At 33.3% G+C, this 21,298-nt stretch overlaps 2 protein-coding genes across 2 annotated transcripts in view; one reads left to right on the top strand and one right to left on the bottom strand.

The window, feature by feature from the left end:
- Window positions 1–3,470, bottom strand: part of LOC127731235 (ATP-binding cassette sub-family B member 6-like) — a 32,937-nt gene extending 29,467 nt beyond the window's left edge. The window contains exons 1-3 of the mRNA XM_052240229.1: window positions 3,366–3,470; window positions 887–1,109; window positions 251–543 (exon numbers count right to left, since the gene is read on the bottom strand). Of these exons, the coding sequence (XP_052096189.1) occupies window positions 251–543; window positions 887–1,093 (500 nt within the window). The 5' untranslated portion in view covers window positions 1,094–1,109; window positions 3,366–3,470. The remainder of the gene's footprint in view (window positions 1–250; window positions 544–886; window positions 1,110–3,365) is intronic.
- An 11,652-nt stretch (window positions 3,471–15,122) lies between these two features.
- On the top strand, window positions 15,123–15,703 carry LOC127727841 (uncharacterized). Its single transcript, XM_052234955.1, has 2 exons — window positions 15,123–15,429; window positions 15,465–15,703. Exons 1-2 carry the CDS (start codon window positions 15,123–15,125, stop codon window positions 15,701–15,703), a joined length of 546 nt encoding a protein of 181 aa, XP_052090915.1.
- Window positions 15,704–21,298: the final 5,595 nt, after the last annotated feature.

Here is a 21,298-nt window from a genome sequence, read left to right as displayed (position 1 = left end):
TGATAGAGTTCAACAGGACAGTCCAACACAATTAAATAAATGCAAAGCAACATTTAATTTGCTTCTTGAAATTTTCTCTACAAGGTTATATTAATCTTGCTTTGCAATTAAGAAATTAATACTTTTTCTATAGTACATTGAAAATAATTTTGACCATCTGAAATTCATAAAAAAGCAATAATTAACTTTTGCAGAAAAATCATTAATTCATAACCAACAGTTACTGATGAAAAGATAACTATATACACACCCTTTGATATTCCACCAGTATCTGTTGCTCCACCATGATATCAATGGGAGGTGCTCCTTAATAAGAGCAAGAGTCCACAACATCAGTAGAACTAATCCATGTCCTCTTGTTGGAATGGTGGGCAAGGCTTTGTTCCTCTCCAGAAACAAGAGTCTAATAGAACCACACCAGGCTAAGAACAAAGCTATCATTGTTAGTATCTGGTAGCCATAAACTTTCTGAGGAAATATGGCTGTGTCTTGTAGAACTGCATGAATTACTGGTTCTGTAGCTAATATCAATGAAAACAAAACCTGAAAAACAAATACAATTACCATAGAGTGAAAAAGTAGATTGATCACATGTTTCCAGTGCTGGCAGTATACATGTATAACAAATGTTAAAACTTATCATAAGGCTTTTATTTTCTACACGTTTTGAAACTGCTATGTCTAGAATATAAATTACTTGTTCGTTTTCTGGTTTTTCTATCTACTCAGTGGGAATATTTTCTGTTTGTACATACCTGAAATGTAAATCATAATGTCCCTCTTCTGGTGTTTGTACATACCTGAAATGTGAATCCTAATGTCCCTTTCTTAGTGTGTATATACCTGAAATGTGAATCCTAATGTCCCTTTCTTAGTGTGTACATACCTGAAATGTGAATCCTAATGTCCCTTTCTTGGTATTTGTATCTATTGGTGTAGAATATTTTCTGAACATTGAACACTGTAAACAACCAAAGATCAACATGAACACAAACAGTAAACCAGAGGTCACAGTATCCAAGAAACACTGATTAATGCCCTCATCAATCCATATGTCTGTAATGTTTAACTGGTCCCCGCAGTATTTCATCATGGTTCCCTGTTGTCACCTGAAATGAAATGTAAAATTGTCATTTTGACAAATCAGATAAACAGAATTTCCGTTTCAAGAATTGAAAATAAAACTGTTAAAGTTAATTACACTGGTCATTAAGTTTAAACCATGATCATCGATTCTAATTGAAAAATGTTTTATTGTTTTCTCTTTTCATTTACATTTTGACATAATACTCTTTTTAACTGCATATTTTAACAAAGAAAAAGAATCTTTTATTCTAATTCTTTTATATTTTTTGTTTTTTATTTTAGATTACCAAATTTCGCAGTTACTAAATTTAAAACATAGTATTTTAATGAGAACTTTTGGTTTTGTTTTTAATGTGTGTATATTAAAGTACAATTTATTTGCATATAATAGATTGTTTCAGATTGATTTTTTTTATAATCATAATTTTTATATATAGATTTCATTTACCAGTAAGAAATTTTTAAAAATTTCTAATTTGTGGGCGGGGATGTTATATTTATCTTTTCAATACTGGTTAATGAAATCATAATACAGTGTGTACTGGCTGGTCATTATCGTGTACATGTATGATGCGATTTTGACACGCCTACATAGCTGATGAATATTCATGATTTTATAGATAAGGACAGCACGTGTAGCCAAACAGTGTGGAGTTGTAGATTTGTAGAGTAAATGTATATATGTAGTTTGTAGAATAGAAAATTAGATCAGAAATATAGTTATTAATTATTATAAAGCCAAGCGAGTAAAAACACGGATCTATCACAGGGCTGTTGTCAGAACAGTACACTTTCAAGTCTAACATTTTTTAAATATAATTATTGTGATAATTTCACATTAAATAAAATGTTTTAACTTATTTGAACAATTCATTTCTAATAATTGATAAGTAAAGACCATAAGATAATATACAATGAAATACAGACAATGTAAATCCAGAAAATTATTGCTGGATCCGGAAGCGTTTTTTTTTAATTTTTGATTCTCAACTTTAACATCACTTATGCACATAAAAATGGGAAAACATGAGAATAGGAATAAATTTTATGTAATTTAATCGATTTTATTGTTTTATTGTGTAACAGTCAGGGGACTTATTGAAATAAGTGATTTTTAAATCACTTATTTAAGTAGCAAATTCGAAGTTTTGTCACAAATTGTGATTTTGTAGTTTTACCAAAATTTTAAACACATAGCGTTTAGATAATATCTTTTCATTAGTAAAATTGAAAAAAATGAATTTTTTGCTTCTTTTAAGCAGCAAGGTTTATGCCTTTGATGCAATCATTTAGCTGCAAATTCTATTTTAGTTGAAAAAATGCTATAAAAATGGCTTTACATAATGAACTGATACTTTCTTAACAGATTTTTCCCAGCAGTGGGAGTATTTTTCCTGTTAAGTTCAAGGTTTCATCTTATAGATTATGTAATAAAATTCTACTGTTCGCGATAAAAATTTCACTGTTCGGGGGTGTTGAAATTAGTGGGGGTTATTAAAATAATGATACTTAAAGAAGTGATTTTTGGAAGGAAATTGAGGTATGATACTTAAACAAGTGATTTTTATGTCATTATCCTAGATTTAGTACAAGGTCATCACCTAACATGACCTGGTCATCCTATCAACACAGATGTTGGTTCTGATAATTTTAACAACATAATTAGTCCCTGGATCATTAGTATTCTATATTTAAAGCTACAATAAAATTAAATCACTAAGTCTAGTGATTAATTTGTACTACTTAAATAGGTGATTATTAAAGAAAGACAACTCTTACTTCCAACCTTTATGGACATAATGTTACTTGAATCAGTGATTTAGAAAATCACTCATTTAAGTAAGTCCCCTGACTGTGTAACATTACTGTTTTTCTTAAGGGTTAGTGGTCTTTTTGGGTGTTCGGCGGTGTGCGGTGGTGTTCGGTGGTAAAAAGACAGACCCATTTCATAAATCACTTATTTCAGTAATTCCCCTGACTGCTTAACCCAAGGATAACCCATGAAAGCAAACAAGCTTATTTCTAATGCCAATGGGGTATGAGATCGCAATGGTAGGTACTAGTTAACATTAGTACGAGTTGACTTTTAGTGGTACGAGTTAACATTGTACGAGTTTGCAATGGTGCGAGTTGACTTGCTTCCGATTTGACTGTCTTACAGCATGGGGTCTGTATCTTGCAATAACACAGTCACAGCCACAGGCACAGGTGTCTATAACAATTAATCAATTGTTTCATCCAATTCCCACACGGAATTAGGAATTTTAAACTCATTTTACCTATTAAGAACTATATTTACTGTGTGTAATCCAAATGCAGTATTTACTTATTTAATCGTTGTCTGATCTTCTGGGTGACGTTCTGAATTTCAACCGGAGTGTGTATAAATTTCTAAATCGGCGTTGTCATGCCCTTTGCCGGTAGTTTTGAATTTTCCTTATTTAAAACACACTGCTGATATATATTAAAAAATACTAATAAAAAAATAATATCCGTTAAAGTTATATAATATTCCGTATTCTCAAATTGATGTGCTCCTGACCACTGGAGGAAGATACAGGAAGAAGAAGAAGAAACAGATTGGTACTATGTGAACATCCACAACACAAATATTTTGTTTTTCAACAAAACTGGCATAAAACATACATGAGACATAACGCTTTATTTAAAGTCGGTACAAGTACAACACAATTACAAACATAAGCTCTGAAGAGACAACAGACATCATAAACAGAAATTCCGTGACATTCCAGAATATAAACCTGTAATCACGTTGTATCAAAATACAAGAAACTGGGCTTACTTAAGCATGTTAAGCTCATCTGGCTCATTTAGTTATGCTCAAAGTGAACTGTACTAGAAATCCTTACTGAAAAGCTTTTAGTTTTTATAAATTGCGGAAATATTTTTTTATTACCAAATCTGCAATTATTATCATGATTTCCTTAGTAGAGGGTTGCTGCTTCCAAGAAAGCTATTAAACCAAGAGTTCCAAGTGGTGAAGTTGAATATTTTACATCATGAGTTGCATGGTTGGCCGTTATAAAATATCTGTTTATGTTACAATTGCATCGTCTCCACAATCCGTACTGTTCTCCTCGAATGTGACATACCGTCTTAGACTTATCACCGGCTTTGTACTTGCATGAGCAACCGAAGACGAGTGCCACCTGTGGAGCAGGATCTGCTTTATTCTTTCACGGAGCACATGAGATCACCCCGGTTTTTGTTGAGGTTCGTGTTGCTCAGTCTTTAGTTTTTTATGTCGTCTTTTGTGTACAGTTGTTTAGTCTTTTGGTCGTTTTTCGTTTTTTTGCCATGACATTCAGCAAGGATTTGTATAGACTATACAAATCCTTGCATTCAGTTAGTTCGTTTTTGACTTTTCGGAGTTTGAGTTTGATTATCCCGTTGGTATCTTTCGATTTTCTTTTATTGATGTTATTGTCATGTTACATAGTTATGTTCTTCGGTGCCCTTAATCATAGGTACTTGGGGACAGGACAATTTGTTTTAGCCCTCCCCCTTTTTTTCTAAAATCCGTTTTTATTTTCATTTAATTTCAATTATTTTCGCTTTTTCTGTGATATGTTAAAAAAAATATACTAGAAATGACATGTGTTTACTATTTACTATCAATTCCCAGAGGCGTGTTTTATTGGTCTATTCTGTACACCTCCAGAATGTCTTCTGGTGAAGTGAGTACAAAAAAAAGAATCTGGACCTCTTCTGGAGATATTCTGTAGAAGAAGCAATAAAACAAAAAATCAATTTGCCGTCGAATATAGCAGATTTTTTTTTATGTTGGATGACATAAACGAAGTTTACGATGATTTATTACTGAGAAAATTAAGATACGTCAGTTCATTCGGTAGACATGACTGTATACAGAGTGCTCTGTTTCGGCATTGATGTAATTATACAATAAATGTTAAAATAAAGAAAATTGGTTAGAAGAAATCGATGTGTTCGTAACATTTTTTTCTTTATGCTTTCCTAACTCAATTTTGCTAAACAAATCCGGCTTAAAGCTCCGACCATTTGATTTTCATGAATGATCTTAAACTGTAAAGAATTTGTCAGTGTTTGTCTGGTATATGATCGAAAAGGACATCTTGTCTATCAAATTTTTTTAAAGTAACCAAACTGGATTATTTTTGTATATAACAGATATCGCAGAGTTATCAAAATCTGTTTTCCCTGGTGGTCCTTGAAGAAAATTTGCTGGTTCTAGCTATCATTTCTATTGCAAAATTTCGATGGTTAAAACCTTTGGACCACCACCTTCTGAGAACCTTAACTGTATATGTATTCAAGGTTATACACGGCTAGGGGGAGATACAAGGTCAGACTGTTTATGACAAATTCCGTTGGTTGTGTACTGATTGATACTTTAGTCTGGGAGAACAAGATTTATTTATTTGTTGTAATTGGCTTCGAACAAACTTTCAGTAACTGCAAATACTCTTATTTTGGTGCTTTGTGTCTATTGTCTTAATGTTAGTTGTTTTTTGTGTCTCGTACCGATCTTTTGAGTTAATCCAATTGCAACTGATTTTTACATTTTTTTTTTCTTCTGTTGTACTGTTACACCACTATCCCAGTTTAGGGGAGGGTTGGGCGCTCACAAACATGTATAACCCTGCCATATTCTTTATGTGCCTGTCACAATCAGGAGCCTGTTGTTCAGTGGTTGTCATTGGTTCATGTCTGTCGACTCATATTTGATTTTTTGTAAATTGTTTTGTTATATATAATTAGGCCGTTAGTTTTTTCGTTTGAATTGTTTCACATTTTTGCATGTCGGGGCCTTTTATAGCCGACTATACCGTATGGGTTTTTCTCATTGTTGAGGGCCATACGGTTGCCTATAATTGCTTACATCCACTTCATTCGAGCTCCGGTGGATAGTTGCCTCATTGACAATCATACCACATCTCCTTATTTTTATTATTATTATTATTATTATTATTATTATTATTATTATTATTATTATTATTATTATTATTATTACAATTTTTCTATAGCGCTAAATCTAAAACAATATTACTCAAAGCGCTTTACATCACATGTTAAACGAAATATACACACAGACAGTGATAAAAATATAAAACATGAACACACAAAATAAATATTTAAGTGTTAAAACTTTTCTAGATAAAAGGATTAATAATGTGGAAATTTTTACAAAAAAGTGGAATATATATATCAATGAATCAAAATAAAATTATACTGAATAAAGTTGGTAAAATAAATAGCCAAAAAAGTCTAAAATAAGATTGCTATTAAAAAATATCAAATATAAGTTAAAAATTTGAAAACGTATTCAAAAGATGAAAAAGGAATATTACCATGTAAAAATATAATTACTGAAATGAAAAATATGTGTGCTACTAAAAACATACAATGTACATATTATAAATGAAACATATCTCCAGTTAAAAGAAAGGTTCGATAAATCAAAAGCAGGCTAACGTCTATGGCACAATGTATCACAGAAACGAATTTAAGGGATTAAAAATGCTTGTCGAAAAAAGTGAGTTTTTAAGTTCTTTTTGAATACAGGCACCGACTTAATAATATACCTGACTTTTAAACTCGTGTTTTCCTAAACATGCATGAAATATTTGTCACTGGACGTTAAAAATAACAAACCAACAATCAACCAATTTAAACTCGTGTTAAATAAGGGGAAAACCATTTGATATTTACTTTTTGGGGGTGGGGTGGGGGACAGGAGGATTTTGAATATGAATATGGTGGCCTGGTAAGAGTTAAAAAATAGGCATGCTTAGCGACAGATTAAAATGAGTAATAAATCCGCAAAAGTCCTCCTGTCCCCCCTTCCCCAGAATATCTAATGGTTGTCCCCTTACTGTTATTGTCCTTGTATTTCTTATATTTATCCAGCTTATCGTCCATACAGGGATGTCCTACTAAGTCTGCCATACCATAAAAACGTTTATCACACAGCTCACATTCTATCAAATCTGCATTCTGTCATTTAGACTAAACGACGCCATGTTTGTGATCGGCCTCAACACGGATTTTAGAAAAAGGGAGAGGGCTAAAAATATTTATCCTGCTCCAAGTACATATGCCTTTAATTGGAATAAAATATTCTTCCCATTATTATCATCATTATAAATTGGCAGTCCAAGCAGTTAATTTTGCGGAGCACCGATTTAAGGGGGTAACGTTACTGCAATTCAATGTTTGGTTAAACAATAATTACACACACATACACAAATATTTGATTTGATATTACATAAACCTGCGACGAGAACAACAAAGCTGTAAGTTTTCTCCTGTACAACATCTATGTAATTATATTTCGACAAATGAGGTATGCATATGCACCAATAAGCAGTTCAGCTCCTGTTTTATTATGACCAAAATCAGTAAAGTCTTGATGATGTTTTTGCTTTAAATAATCGTGAAGAATTCTTGCGGAAACTTACACAAGGAAACATACTTAAAGAAATTCTAACATAACAACAATAACTATCCCTTTCTATTTTTGGATATTTCAATTTCACGCAGAAAACTCCGATACAAAATAAACGACAAAAAGACTTTTTTTCGTTCCCTATTGTTAATTTTCCCTTTTTTGGAAGTGATGTCCCTTTGGTTTCTTCTGTATGCCGTGTTCATAATTTCAAACTCGTTCGCTGTGTCCGCGTTTTTAGTGATATTTTTAAATTACAATGAAATTAATCTATGCATAACTGATAGATTATAAAGTCAGTGATTTATAGTTACAACAAATTACTTAAAACCTTTACTAAATTCTTTCATAGATACGAATATTTAATTTAAAATTTTGGCTGTACACGTATAAGCCTTATTACAAACGGGATATCATATGATGATGTTTATAGGAGGGGGTGGACAGCTTTTGAGGGAGGTGGGAGGTGGGGAGGGGGGCGGGAGGTGGGAGACAAAAAATAGGTGGGAGAGAAAAAAAATCTAAAAGTGGGAGGTGGGAGATAGGGGGCGGGAGGTGGGAGAAGGGTACCCCCTGTCCACCCCCTCTTATAGTGGCAGTGAATTTAAATACGATCCAAGTAAAATTATCCTTTGGATAAATTAATTCCTAAAGGTTATCAATTTAACACGTAATGAGATTTTGAATATTTTGTTTATTGGTACTAACATAGATTTTGTTGTAAATAAAACAATCAGCTATACAGTTACATACTCATGGTCTTTCACCCTGTGGATATACACAATGTTATGCTTTTCTCATACTGCTTATTACGTCTTTACACTAAATATGTTGAAGGTGTACTGACTGATACTTTAGTCAGGAGAAACAGGATTTATTCATAAGTTACAATTGGCTTTGAACTAGGTTTCAGTAATTGCGGTTCTTAACGTCTTTTGTCTTTTTGTCTTTTGTTATATCATTTTTGTGCTTATGCGATGAGTCAAACCCTTTCCAGCTGAGTTTTACAGATTATTCTTATTTTGTGCTGGTACACCACTTTCCTAGGTAAGGGAAGTGCTAAGCGCTCGAAAACATGTTAACCCCGCCACATTCCGTATGCATAAACAATGATATAAGATAAATGCCACGAAATACAAGGACATTATGATATGAGATAGGTGCTACAAGATGAGCTGCCGATAGATTTTGCATGCTTTTTTTTAACTTGTCTTTACTTAGCCTGTGTTTCGAGTGACCCAACCATGTCTTTGTCTGTACTGTCTAACTGTGACCCAGAATTCCAAGTTTATGTTCATTTCTGATGTTTAACAAAAAATCCAGAAAAAGTAACAACAAAAAAACTACCAAAAAATTAAAACAATGACTATTATCACCGCCGTGTTGTTGAAGGTTTTTCATGGCCATCGTGTTTATCTCTTGTCCTATAACAAACTGGACACGTCAGTCAACACCAATACGAGACTGCTGCTAAACACAGCAACGACCATTGAAGAAATTTACTATATTACCGAAAATAAGTTGACTGTTTTAGGTGTAATGTTTGTTGGATTTTCTTTTTCTTTACTTGTCATGGTATTGCCTATAAGTCCTTCTTCAAATTATACAGGTTTTTAATTTGCTGTTGTGATGTTCTTTTTATTCGTGTAAATTAAGACGTCATAAGCAGTCTGAGAAAAGTATGCCCTTGTGTAATGCCAATATATAACTATCGTCTTCCAGCCAATATATAACCATAGTCTTCCAGCCATAATTACACCTTATGTAAGAATCCTGGGGTTTGATTGGTTGATAGCCAGTGTATTTTTCACCAATTTACTGTTTTCAAAATGAATATCGTTCATTTTTTAACGCCGCCGGGGTATTTGCAAAAAGGATATGCCTTTTTTACCCTCTCTGCCATGGTATTTATGAGGATTTTGGACAGTGAGTATTGATGAAATAAGTTCACTTAAATCAAGTTGCTTCTAAGTAATATTGATATCATATAATAAATCACTCATTATTTGTTAAAATCAATTTTTATACGTTGATAGGATTCTTACATAAGGTGTAATTATAAACAGATATAGCATGTTCTTGAGGGGTATTTGCGAAAAATACCAGTCTTGAGAATGAATTTCCCTCGCCTTACGGCTCGCGAAATTTAACATTTTCTCGACTGGTATTTTTCGCAAATACCCCTCCTTAACATGATATATCTGTTCAATATATAACCATCGTCTTCCAGTCAATATATAACCATCGTCTTCCATCCAAAGTATAACCATCGTCTTCCGGTCAATATATAACTATCGTCTTCCATTGAATATAAAGTAAATCAACTACCAACAACATTTATAAAAGAAATGAAATATTCCGTTGTTTAATCAACAAGGAGTTAACAAGGAGTTAAATCGATACTTAGTAGTAAATGAAAACTTTGATTCCATACAGATTAGTTGCCGAAATTAATAGACATGTCCCTAATATCTTGTCTCAACGTATAAAAATTGATTTTAACAAATAATGAGTGATTTATTATATGATATCAATATTACTTAGAAGCAACTTGATTTAATTGGACTTATTTCATCAATACTCACTGTCCAAAAACCTCATAAATCACCATCTTCGTATCCACTTCTTTATATTAAATTCTGTTGAAGCTTATACGTATCGTTATAATTGCGATAAGTGACCTATGTTGGGAAATGAAATAGAAATCTCCTTACAGAATCAAGTTTATACTATTTTGGCTTTTTAATGAAGCTGAGGACATATAGTTCTTTTTTTCCAAGATATAGTCTTTGTCGAGAAATGAAAGTACACTTTCGCTACTTATTTCCAGTAACCAATATTTGTGGCGATATATATGTAATGCTTTAATTGATATTGAAATTGGACTAAAACAATATTTATATTCCATTTAGTATATTTACCAGTCGTACCAAATTCTTGAAAGTCTAAACATGTGACTGGAATTGTCTAACTGAATTAACGAGTAAATTGTTATTCATGTATGCTGCTAAATTTTGGAATTTCTGATACATTGAACTTTTGATATCTAAGATAAACTGCAAGCAAAGAAGAAATAACTGAAAATTACTATATGATAAAATATGTTGCCATGGAATACCGACGTAAGAGCAGTGACATTTCTTTGTCTAGGTAAGTTCCCTTTTGTTTGTTTTCCATTGTGATAAATATCCTGCAATATGACACGAATGTGCTACTTGAAATATATAGGCGTCACACATAATTTCTGCTGATTGACAGATTATTCACAATATCTACAATGGAATGATATATTTGTGGTTAACGTCTAGTGTCAAATTTTACATGCATGTCAGGACGAGAAAACGTTAGGGTTTTGTTTATCGATGAAGGCCACACTGCAACTTCTTAAATGGATAGTTGTTTCATTGGCAATAATACCGGATCTCATTTTTATACTGTATCGCTCATTCAGCATCTACTTTTAACACATTTTCAATCTATGTTCCAATAATGTTAAAATAGTGGTCCCAGAGACAGACTTCATAATTAGATATGGAATTAAAACTATTGTTTAAGTTGGATTTTCTGTTTCAGAGGAGAACAACTTATCATATTTTTAATAATCCAACTGTTTTGAAGTAAATTACTTTACAAATACAACACATATAAACAAAGTATTAGATAAACTTTTTATTTTTTCAAGTTAAGTTATCTTTTACGAATCTTTCTGATTGCATCATTAACTAACATACACATTGAAAGTGAATAGAAATTTCCAGATTTTTTTTATATTTTTTTCATTTTTAAATGTTCAAATCTAATTCTTGAATGATATCTTTGTGATATCTGATTTTATCTGTAAAATAACCTTATTGTCTTTATATTTTTCTTCTTCTTTTGTTCGTTTTTTGTGTGAAGCTGCTATCTGATATTTTGCTGATATCATATGTTATAGTGACCTATCTTAGTCTAGGATGTTTCAATTGAGTGTTTGACCTAACTGTGATCACATTTGAGGAATTTAGATCAAATACATTAATTGTTGTACTAAACTAAAGTATTTTTAGCAATATTAATTTGTTGGACCAGTAAACACATTGGTCTATAGAAATATATTTAGAAAAAAAACATGTAATTAAAATTGTTCGACCTTCTTTTAGCATTGTTATATACATGGAAATTTTTTTTTAAACTTTTGGTTCATTCAAATTTTATTTCAAAAATGATTATATATATGAACTATTTTAATTTCTATTTATAAATGGAAAATGACATAGATTGTAAATTGTTAGAATCTGCTAAAGATAAATAAATATATATATATGTATTTATATAGATATAAATCCCATTTCCAGACAAACAAAATTCAATGAGAAGTAAATATATCAAATAACTTTATGTTGAGACATGAATATAAGGAGTTTGGGGTTGTACTTGTATTGGAAAGCTACAAAACGTCACCATTGATAAAAACAATCAAATCAAACAAACAAAAGAACAAACAAAGACCATCGGTGTTTGACAATTATCCATTTCATATGTGAAGCAATAGATTGTTTCTTATCTATACAAGGTATCGACCATATTTGAATTACTTTTGAACCAGAAAGAAGATACGGTACCAAGAGGGGAATAACATATCATAAGTCGAATAAAACCGACAACAACATTGCCAAAAAGAATAAACTGTTAACACAAAGATATGTCTCGCTTTTTTGTTATTTTGGTAATAAAATGCAAATGTTGAAATTAATACAGCAATACTTTAACATGTAATATATGCAAAATATCCAAAGTCTATGAACCATGACTGAAGTTGCAGGGCCAAACAATCTCCATGGTCATGAGATCTGCCAATGCTAATACATATGCATACCAAATGGCATTAACCTACCAATAGTGGTTCCCCAATAACTGACCTAATCACAAACTAATCACTTTTCTATAAACTATCTGTATGACCGAGTTGGTTTTAATCACAGTATGACACGAGTTCTTTACTTACAGTTATGAAATATTCAAAGTCGAATTATAAAATGTTGTTATTATTCTTTAATGGTTTTCCATTTAAGTTTAACGACAGAGGATGATTAATGATAAAAAAAACCTGTTAATTTTTTTAGATGATTGATATAGGTTTGATACATTATACAAAAGTCCCTTGTCCATTTAATAGCATATTTTTGCTATGCTTTCTCCTGGTCATAGTATTTTAGATTTCTTAGGTAGGAACTTTTCTATGCGAGGACCCGTTGATCTGAATTTAATCTGTGTTTCAACTGTTATGATATGACGGTACTATAACCACGTGCATGTCGTAAAAGAAAGCAACGATATTACACAGTCGTCACATTGGCATGGTATATACCCTTAAAATATATGTTCTATTTCAGTAAGTACTCCTGTCACTGACATTAAATTGCATTGATAATTAAGTTTTGAACATTTACTGATCATAAAACTAATCATTCAAAATGATAAGGTTTTTCTATCTACAGGCATAGATAGCCTCAGAAAGATTAGGGACAGCATTTTATGAATCTTTGGTTTCTGATATCCTTCAACTTTGTAATTTGATTTGGTGAAAGACATTGATATTGAGTCTTGTATAGACGAAACGCGCGCCTGGCGTGCAAAATTATAAGCATGGAATCTTTAATGAGTTTTTACAACCGCTGGGTCGATGCCATTGATAACGGACGTTTCGCCCCCGAGGGAATTCACAGTTCTATTTTGCCTATGACGAGGAACGGAGTCCTATTTGTCCCAATTGCTGTTCCTTTGAACTTGAGATAGTGTTCACCACTGAATGTAAAATATTATTGCATTTCAATACCAAAGTGAGTAAATGTAAATGTACTAAACATTCATAAACTAGACCCCACTACATTCTGTAGTTAGGAGCCTGTAATTCGGTGGTTGTCGTTTATTGCTGTATATCATATTTGTTTTTCGTTTATTGTTTTAAACATAAATCAGGCCGTTAGTTTTCTCGTTTGAATTGTCTTACATTTGTCATTTCGGGGCCTTTTATAGCTTGCTATGTAATATGGGTTTTGCTCATTGTTGAAGACCGTACGGTGAGCTATAGTTTCTAACTTTTATGTCATTTGGTCTCTAGTGGAGAGTTGTCTCATTGGCAATCGTACCACATCTTAATATTTTTATATTCAGTTGGTGGATGTCAAGTGTTGCGCGAAATTTCTCTACGGGTTTCAATACAATCGTCATGGGGGACCTGGTATTGTCATTGGGGATGTTGGTATTGTCATTGGGAAATTGGTATTGTCATTGGGGATGTTGGTATTGTCATTGGGGATGTTGGTATTGTCATTGGGGATGTTAGAATTGTCATGGGGGATGTTGGTATTGTCATGGGGGATGTTGGTTTTGTCATTGGGGGTGTTGGTATTGTCATTTAGGATGTTGGTATTGTCATGGGGGATGTTGGTATTGTCATTGGGGATGTTGGTATTGTCATTGGGGATGTTGGTATTGTCATTGGGGATGTTAGTATTGTCATGGGGAATGTTGGTATTGTCATTGGGAATGTTGGTAATGTCATTGGGGATGTTGGTATTGTCATGGGGGATGTTGGTATTGTCATGGGGGATGATGGTATTGTCATGGGGAATGTTTGTATTGTCATGGGGGATGTTGGTATTGTCATTGGGGATGTTGGTATTGTCATTCGGGATGTTGGTATTGTCATGGGGGATGTTGGTATTGTCATTGGGGAATGTTGGTATTGTCATGGGGAATGTTGGTATTGTCATGGGGGGTGTTGGTATTGTCATTGGGGAAGTTGTTATTGTCATTGGGGAATGTTGGTATTGTCATGGGGAATGTTGGTATTGTCATTGGGGATGTTGATATTGTCATGGGGAATGTTGGTATTTTCATGGGGGATGTTGGTATTGTCACAAGGGATGTTGGTATTGTCATTGGGGAATGTTGGTATTGTCATGGGGAATGTTGGTATTGTCATGGGGGGTGTTGGTATTGTCATTGGGGAAGTTGGTATTGTCATTGGGGAATGTTGGTATTGTCATGGGGAATGTTGGTATTGTCTTTTGGGATGTTGATATTGTCATGGGGAATGTTGGTATTTTCATGGGGGATGTTGGTATTGTCATAAGGGATGTTGGTATTGTCATTGGGGATGTTGGTATTGTCATGGGGGATGTTGGTATTGTCATTGGGGATGTTAGTATTGTCATGGGGAATGTTGGTATTGTCATTGGGAATGTTGGTAATGTCATTGGGGATGTTGGTATTGTCATGGGGGATGTTGGTTTTGTCATGGGGGATGATGGTATTGTCATGGGGGATATTGGTATTGTCATTGGGGATGTTGGTATTGTCATGGGGATGTTGGTATTGTCATAGGGGATGATGGTATTGTTATGAGGGATGTTGGTATTGTCAAGGGGGATGTTGGTATTGTCATGGGGATGTTGGTATTGTTATGGGGGTGTTGGTATTGTCATGGGGATGTTGTATTGTCATGGGGGAAGTTGGTATTGTCATTGGGATGTTGGTATTGTTATTGGGGATGTTGGTATTGTCATGGGGGTGTTGGTATTGTCATGGGAATGTTGGTATTGTCATGGGGGATGTTGGTATTGTCATGGGGGATGTTGGTATTGTCATGGGGGAAGTTGGTATTGTCATTGAGGATGTTGGTTTTGTCATTGGGGATGTTGGTATTGTCATGGGGGTTGTTGGTATTGTCATGGGGGATGTTGGTATTGTCATTGGGGATGTTGGTATTGTCATGGGGGATGTTGGTATTGTCATGGGGAATGTTGGTATTGTCATTGGGGATGTTGGTATTGTCATTGGGGATGTTGGTATTGTCATGGGGAATGTTGGTATTGTCATTGGGGATGTTGGTATTGTCATTGGGGATGTTGGTATTGTCATGGGGGATGTTGGTATTGTCATTGAGGATGTTTGTATTGTCATGGGGATGTTGGTATTGTCATGGGGAATGTTGGTATTGTCATTTGGGATGTTGGTATTGTTATGGGGGATGTTGGTATTGTCATTGGGGATGTTGGTATTGTCATTGTGGATGTTGGTATTGTCATGGGGGATGTTGGTATTGTCATTGGGGATGTTGGTATTGTCATTGGGAATGTTGGTATTGTCATTGGGGATGTTGGTATTGTTAAGCGAGACAACTAAAGTCAGTTAGAAAAGGCTTGGATCATCAGTTCGACATTAGAATATGAAAGATAACAAAAACTGTTATAGATAATTTAAAATACGGTAATGCCTTGCTTTTTTTGCAATAAGAAACACAATGTATGTAAGGAAGCACAACTATCGTTTACAACTATGTTTTCTAAATGTCCACAAGGACCAAGCTTAACCGTTCTAATCTGCAAAAAAAAGAAACGTTTTGTGAACCTTCTATGTTATATATTTTACAGGTTATATATGTGTAACAATGTCGTGGTCTACTGTTAAAAACTTTTGTTCTACGTTTCTGTTCATAAAGTAAGAAAATAATAAGAAACTAAGGTGTCAAATCCCTAATGCAAAGTCCACCTAAGATGAATCATGCTATACGTTTTAAGTACTTTTGGTCATATAGTCCCTGATGTGTATACGTATTTATACATTCCTGGCTTTCAAAGGTTTTGGTTTGGGCGTTCCCAATGAAGGTAAATAGAGAAAAGCGTTTCGGTCGCGCGAAATATAGGTAACTATTTTCATTTACCAAATCTTGGTCGATACCACTGCTGATGAACTGGTGGTCCACGATGGTAACTTGTACTGGTGGTCCACGATGGTATCGTGTACTGGTGGTACACGATGGTATCACCAGCTCAGTAGTCAGGACTTCGGCACTTAAATCATTTATAACATATTTTTCTTAAATACCAAGTTCATAAATTAAAACAAAATTACCAAGAAACTGAAGTTGTCTGCAAGTTTTCTCAAATGAAACTACTGTAAGATCATCGGTTATGCAAAAGTTTTGATTTACGCGGTTTTTTTTATTGGTTAAGTTGCAAAGCACTGGTTCTTTTAATGATATTTAACGTCTCGTAAAATATTGGGGGTTTTGTCATTAAAATTGCATTCTTTCAATTCATATAAAATCAGTGAATATAATAATTAATGGTGTCATAGAGAGCAACACGACTGTAGAATGAATGATTGAGTTGATATTAATTACACCAGGATATTAACTCTTTCATTACAAAAAAATAGATGCAAAGTCAACTCACACGTTCTTCCAAATAATTACGGGATAGTTTTCCAATCTAAGTTTAACGACAGTGGATGATTAATGGTTATAGACCTTTTAGAAATACAATGTGTGAATGATAACTAAAGAATTTAGAGAAGTGTATTAGAATTCGTATTAATAGTCATTTCATCCAAAAAGTACTGATAGATTTAAAAATAATTTACGTTTATAAAAACATCACTGCAAACATGTTAATATTGAACATACAGAAAAATGTACACCCATGGGAGCTAACAATTCATCCCCATCATTCGGTGTTTCGTCTAAATATCTGCAGTTGGTGTAAAATATATCTATCATTCGGTGTTTCGTCTAAATATATGCAGTTGTTGTAAAATATATCTATCATTCGGTGTTTCGCTGAGTCTTTATCAGGTTTAACCTGTGTTGATCTTGTATATTCACACCAAATTATTTATATTCTGTATAGTAGCCACAAGTAAACTGACGGTGGTTGCACCTCTAGGGAGTATGTCTAAATTTGTCGTGGTTTCAATGTTTATATTGTTTCTATATTTTGAAGTGAGATAGTAAGGAAATACGTAATGTAGTTGTAAGATTTATCAACCCATTATAGTTAATAAGCTGTTGATTTTACCCTGTATCTGAGTTCTTCAATGCACAAACGTAGCATGAACAAAATCTAGGAGAGAAGTTCGCCAAACTGGGTCAGTCTAGAACTTGCAGTGGGGTGTGAACGTTTATTTCATGTTTAATATCTCACTGTGACTTTGATATGAAGAACACCAATACAATCGCTGCTCCTTTGTGTTTGGTTTTGTCAAGTGCATGAAGTGATTTAGTGTCTGGAAATACTACACAATATTCCTTCCTTCCCATCCAATGATGTAACAACAACAAAATTGTATATAAGTATAATATAAATATGTCTCAATCGAACATTATCAATTAACCTATTTCAGTTATAGTCATATTCAACATAAAGAAAAAATAGTCAGGCATTTTGTAAAGATTTTACTGTTTCCTATTGCATAAAAGAATCTATTGGGAAAAAAAGATATCAGTACACAAGTAAAAAGTATCACAAAATAGCTAATGTATGAGATTCTACCAAGAGCAAAGACAAATCTTAATACTTTTTAATTGATTCTGCTATTTGAAAAAGCAGTCATAACAATTCTTAAAATACATACGAGCGAAGGCTTTGATAAATTAGATATATCATTAATATTAAATGTGCGTTGGTCTGTCACTTATGAAACGCGTTTAAGTTAACTTAAAGGTTGAGCAATATTAAGTACACATAAGTCTACTAATTTTTATAGATGAATTGCTGCTGAAGTAAACATTGACTTAAAATACTAATTATCATTTCAACACAATTTTGCTTGAACCACCTATTGCCTTTTATCAATGAGGAGGTTACTCTATAAAACTTAGACAGAGAACAAATTATACACTCAAACAAAAGTTCATTCAGAAATATTAAACATACTCAGATTTTGGCTGTAACTTGTCTTCCAGTAGGTCATATGTACATGTAACCTTTGAAGAAATCTGGTACTTAAGCAACACAGAGGAGACGATGTATTACATCTAGTACATATTACCGTACGTCTAACCAATAATTAATCCAGGGATCTTACGCAATATTGGTCTTACGAATGAACATAGTTTGAAACGAATCAGATACTTATTTGTCCAAAAGATAAACAGCTGATGCAACTTCAAAGTAAGAGGAGAGCATGGAACAACCAAAAGATAAACAGCTGATGCAGCTACAAAGTAAGAGAAGAGCATGAGACAATCAAACGATAAACAACTGATCCAGCTACAAAGTAAGAGAAGAGCATGGGGCAATCAAAAGATAAACAACTGATGCAGCTACAAAGTAAGAGGAGAGCATGGGGCAATCAAAAGATAAACAACTGATGCAGCTACAAAGTAAGAGGAGAGCATTGGGCAATCAAAAGATAAACAACTGATGCAGCTACAAAGTAAGAAGAGAGCATGGGGCAATCAAAAGATAAACAACTGATCCAGCTACAAAGTGAGAGGAGAGCATGGGGCAATCAAAAGATAAACAACTGATCCAGCTACAAAGTAAGAGGAGAACATGGAGCAATCAAAAACAAAAAAATAAGAAAGAAAAAGAAAAACATTACTTTAAAGAAATGTACAAAAAACAATCAAAATCAAAAAAAAAAACACCACATTAAAACTTGAGACTTAGTTATGAACCCCATCAAGTCATTGAAATCCCGTCGTGTTTCTCATGGATAATAAGAATCCGATGATTAGTTTCATTAATGTAGGAGGGGAGCAAAGAATTATGCCAATCACATACGGAACATTTTCGTGATAACATGCGACACATATATTCCATATCAGTCAACCAAATATTGATGGCGTTTATAACAATTCAGAAACTAAAATTCCAATTTGAGAACTAACACAAAATAAAACACTCATAAAAAAATAAGAAGATTTGGTATGATTGCCAATGAGAAAACTAAACACCAAGGTTCAAAAGAAGTGGATGTAAGCAATTATGGCTACCGTTCGGCCTTCAACAATAAGAAAACCCCATACCATATAGTCGACAAAAAAAGCCATGAACCAACGACACCACGGAATTACAGGCTCCTGACTTGGGACAGGCACATACAGAATGTGGCGGGGTTAAACATTGTTTGTGAGCGCTCAACCCGCCCCCTAACCTGTGACAGTGGTGTAACAGCACAACATAAGATCAAACTATTCTCATTGCAATTGGCTAAACTCAAATGATCGATTTTTTAACAACATCACCATGAAAATTAGGATGTGATATTCCGTTTTTAATAGGAACTTTACAGGTACAGCCAAACTTCCTAACCAAATCTTTGTATCTATGAAAGAGTTTGGAAATGGGTTTAATCATTTTGTGGTTACGAAACTCCTGAGTTTAAAATTTACAAGTTATACATAAATAACGTTCATTGAAATCTAAAACACGACTACAGCCACGGACATAGCCGACAAGTTATGACATATACACACCATACGAAGGGGCAAAAGGACATCAACGCCAAAAAAGTGAAAATTAACAACCTGGAACGATTACTCGTCTCTTTTATCGTAAATTTGTCCCGTGTGAAACTGACATATTAAAATCTAGAATTATAGCTGGGTGTATTAGATTTACTCAAAGTAAGTTTCTTTGGGTAAATATTTGCAGTAAAAATAGAAAAAAATTTGATTATTTAAAACAAAAATATCATCAAGGTAACGGTAAGTGTTTTTAAATTTATCAATTAATTGTAATTTTGACGGATCCTTACGAAGTTTGGCCATTAACTTTGATTCATAACAATACAGGAACAAGTTTGCTATTAAAGGGGCGCGATTGGTGCCCATAGGAATACCTAGAACCTGTAGATAAACTGTATTTCCGAAACGTACAAAAGATGTTGTCAAGAAGAAAATTTAAATCTTTAATCATCTCATCACAGTTCCAGTAAGAATATCTAGCATGTTTTCCTTTTTCATTACAGAAGAAGGTTTTAAATGAGTTGCAGCAAATAAATCTGCTACCAGATTTTTCAAAGCACCATTTAAGACAACTTAATACGGCAAAGACTAGCACATAATATTGAGACAATAGAAAACGAAATAAACTACGGGATAATTCAACAAATTGAAAGACAAAACAAAAACAAAGACACTCCTACAACACCGGGACAAACAAACACAATGTACACTATCAATAAATACAACGTATAGAAAGTCAAAATGGACGACAAAGACAAGCACAAAAACATAATATAGAATGCAAAAAGACGAGAAAGACAAACAGACCAGTACATTACAGCTCAGCGTGTCGGTTTAGTACAAAGCAGAGTTTATATTCATATAACACATTCTCGTCCTGAATACGCATTTAATAAGCCACATGGTCGTTTACATGCCATCCAACACCGTCATCAAATTATAACATTTTGTGTTTTGGGGTTTATTTGTTTGGGTTTTTTTAAGGGGGAGGGGTGTAAATAACCAAGCATCGTACTTAGGTTTGAATAAATAAAGGCTTGAATAAATAATAAACTGTTTTTTTATGAAATATTGATGACTGTGTTGTTAAGGTGAAACAGATATAAAGTAAGTCGACTATTTCATACCTGTTATTAAGCAATAGAATAACATATTTTTTTAACGTGACCTCGATCAATATTTTATGCCATGATTTCACTATAATATGCCACATTAGAACATTCATACTGCATTTCACTTCTACCAATATTTATCCTGTTATGCTTATCCTTTTTAATTGAAGCAAATCATCTAATTTAAATTTGAACTAATCAGACGATTCATTAATTGAAAATGATCGGTGTTCTGGTGAAATATATTTATTGATTTGATTAAACACCTTCAATATGAAAAGAAACTTTCTGTATGAAACCTGAATACCTTACTAATGTAATGATCACGTTATTACTTCGTTATTTAAGAACTGGCTTTCTAATGATTAAAACGAATACCATTTTTTTTCTATATGTAAGATTTTTGACATTAGT

Source organism: Mytilus californianus, unplaced genomic scaffold, assembly GCF_021869535.1.
Source record: "Mytilus californianus isolate M0D057914Y unplaced genomic scaffold, xbMytCali1.0.p SCAF_2, whole genome shotgun sequence".
In the NCBI taxonomy this organism is placed as follows: Eukaryota; Metazoa; Mollusca; class Bivalvia; order Mytilida; family Mytilidae; genus Mytilus; species Mytilus californianus.
Note: the sequence above shows the minus strand (reverse complement) of the source record. Positions and strands in the feature narration are given on the sequence as shown.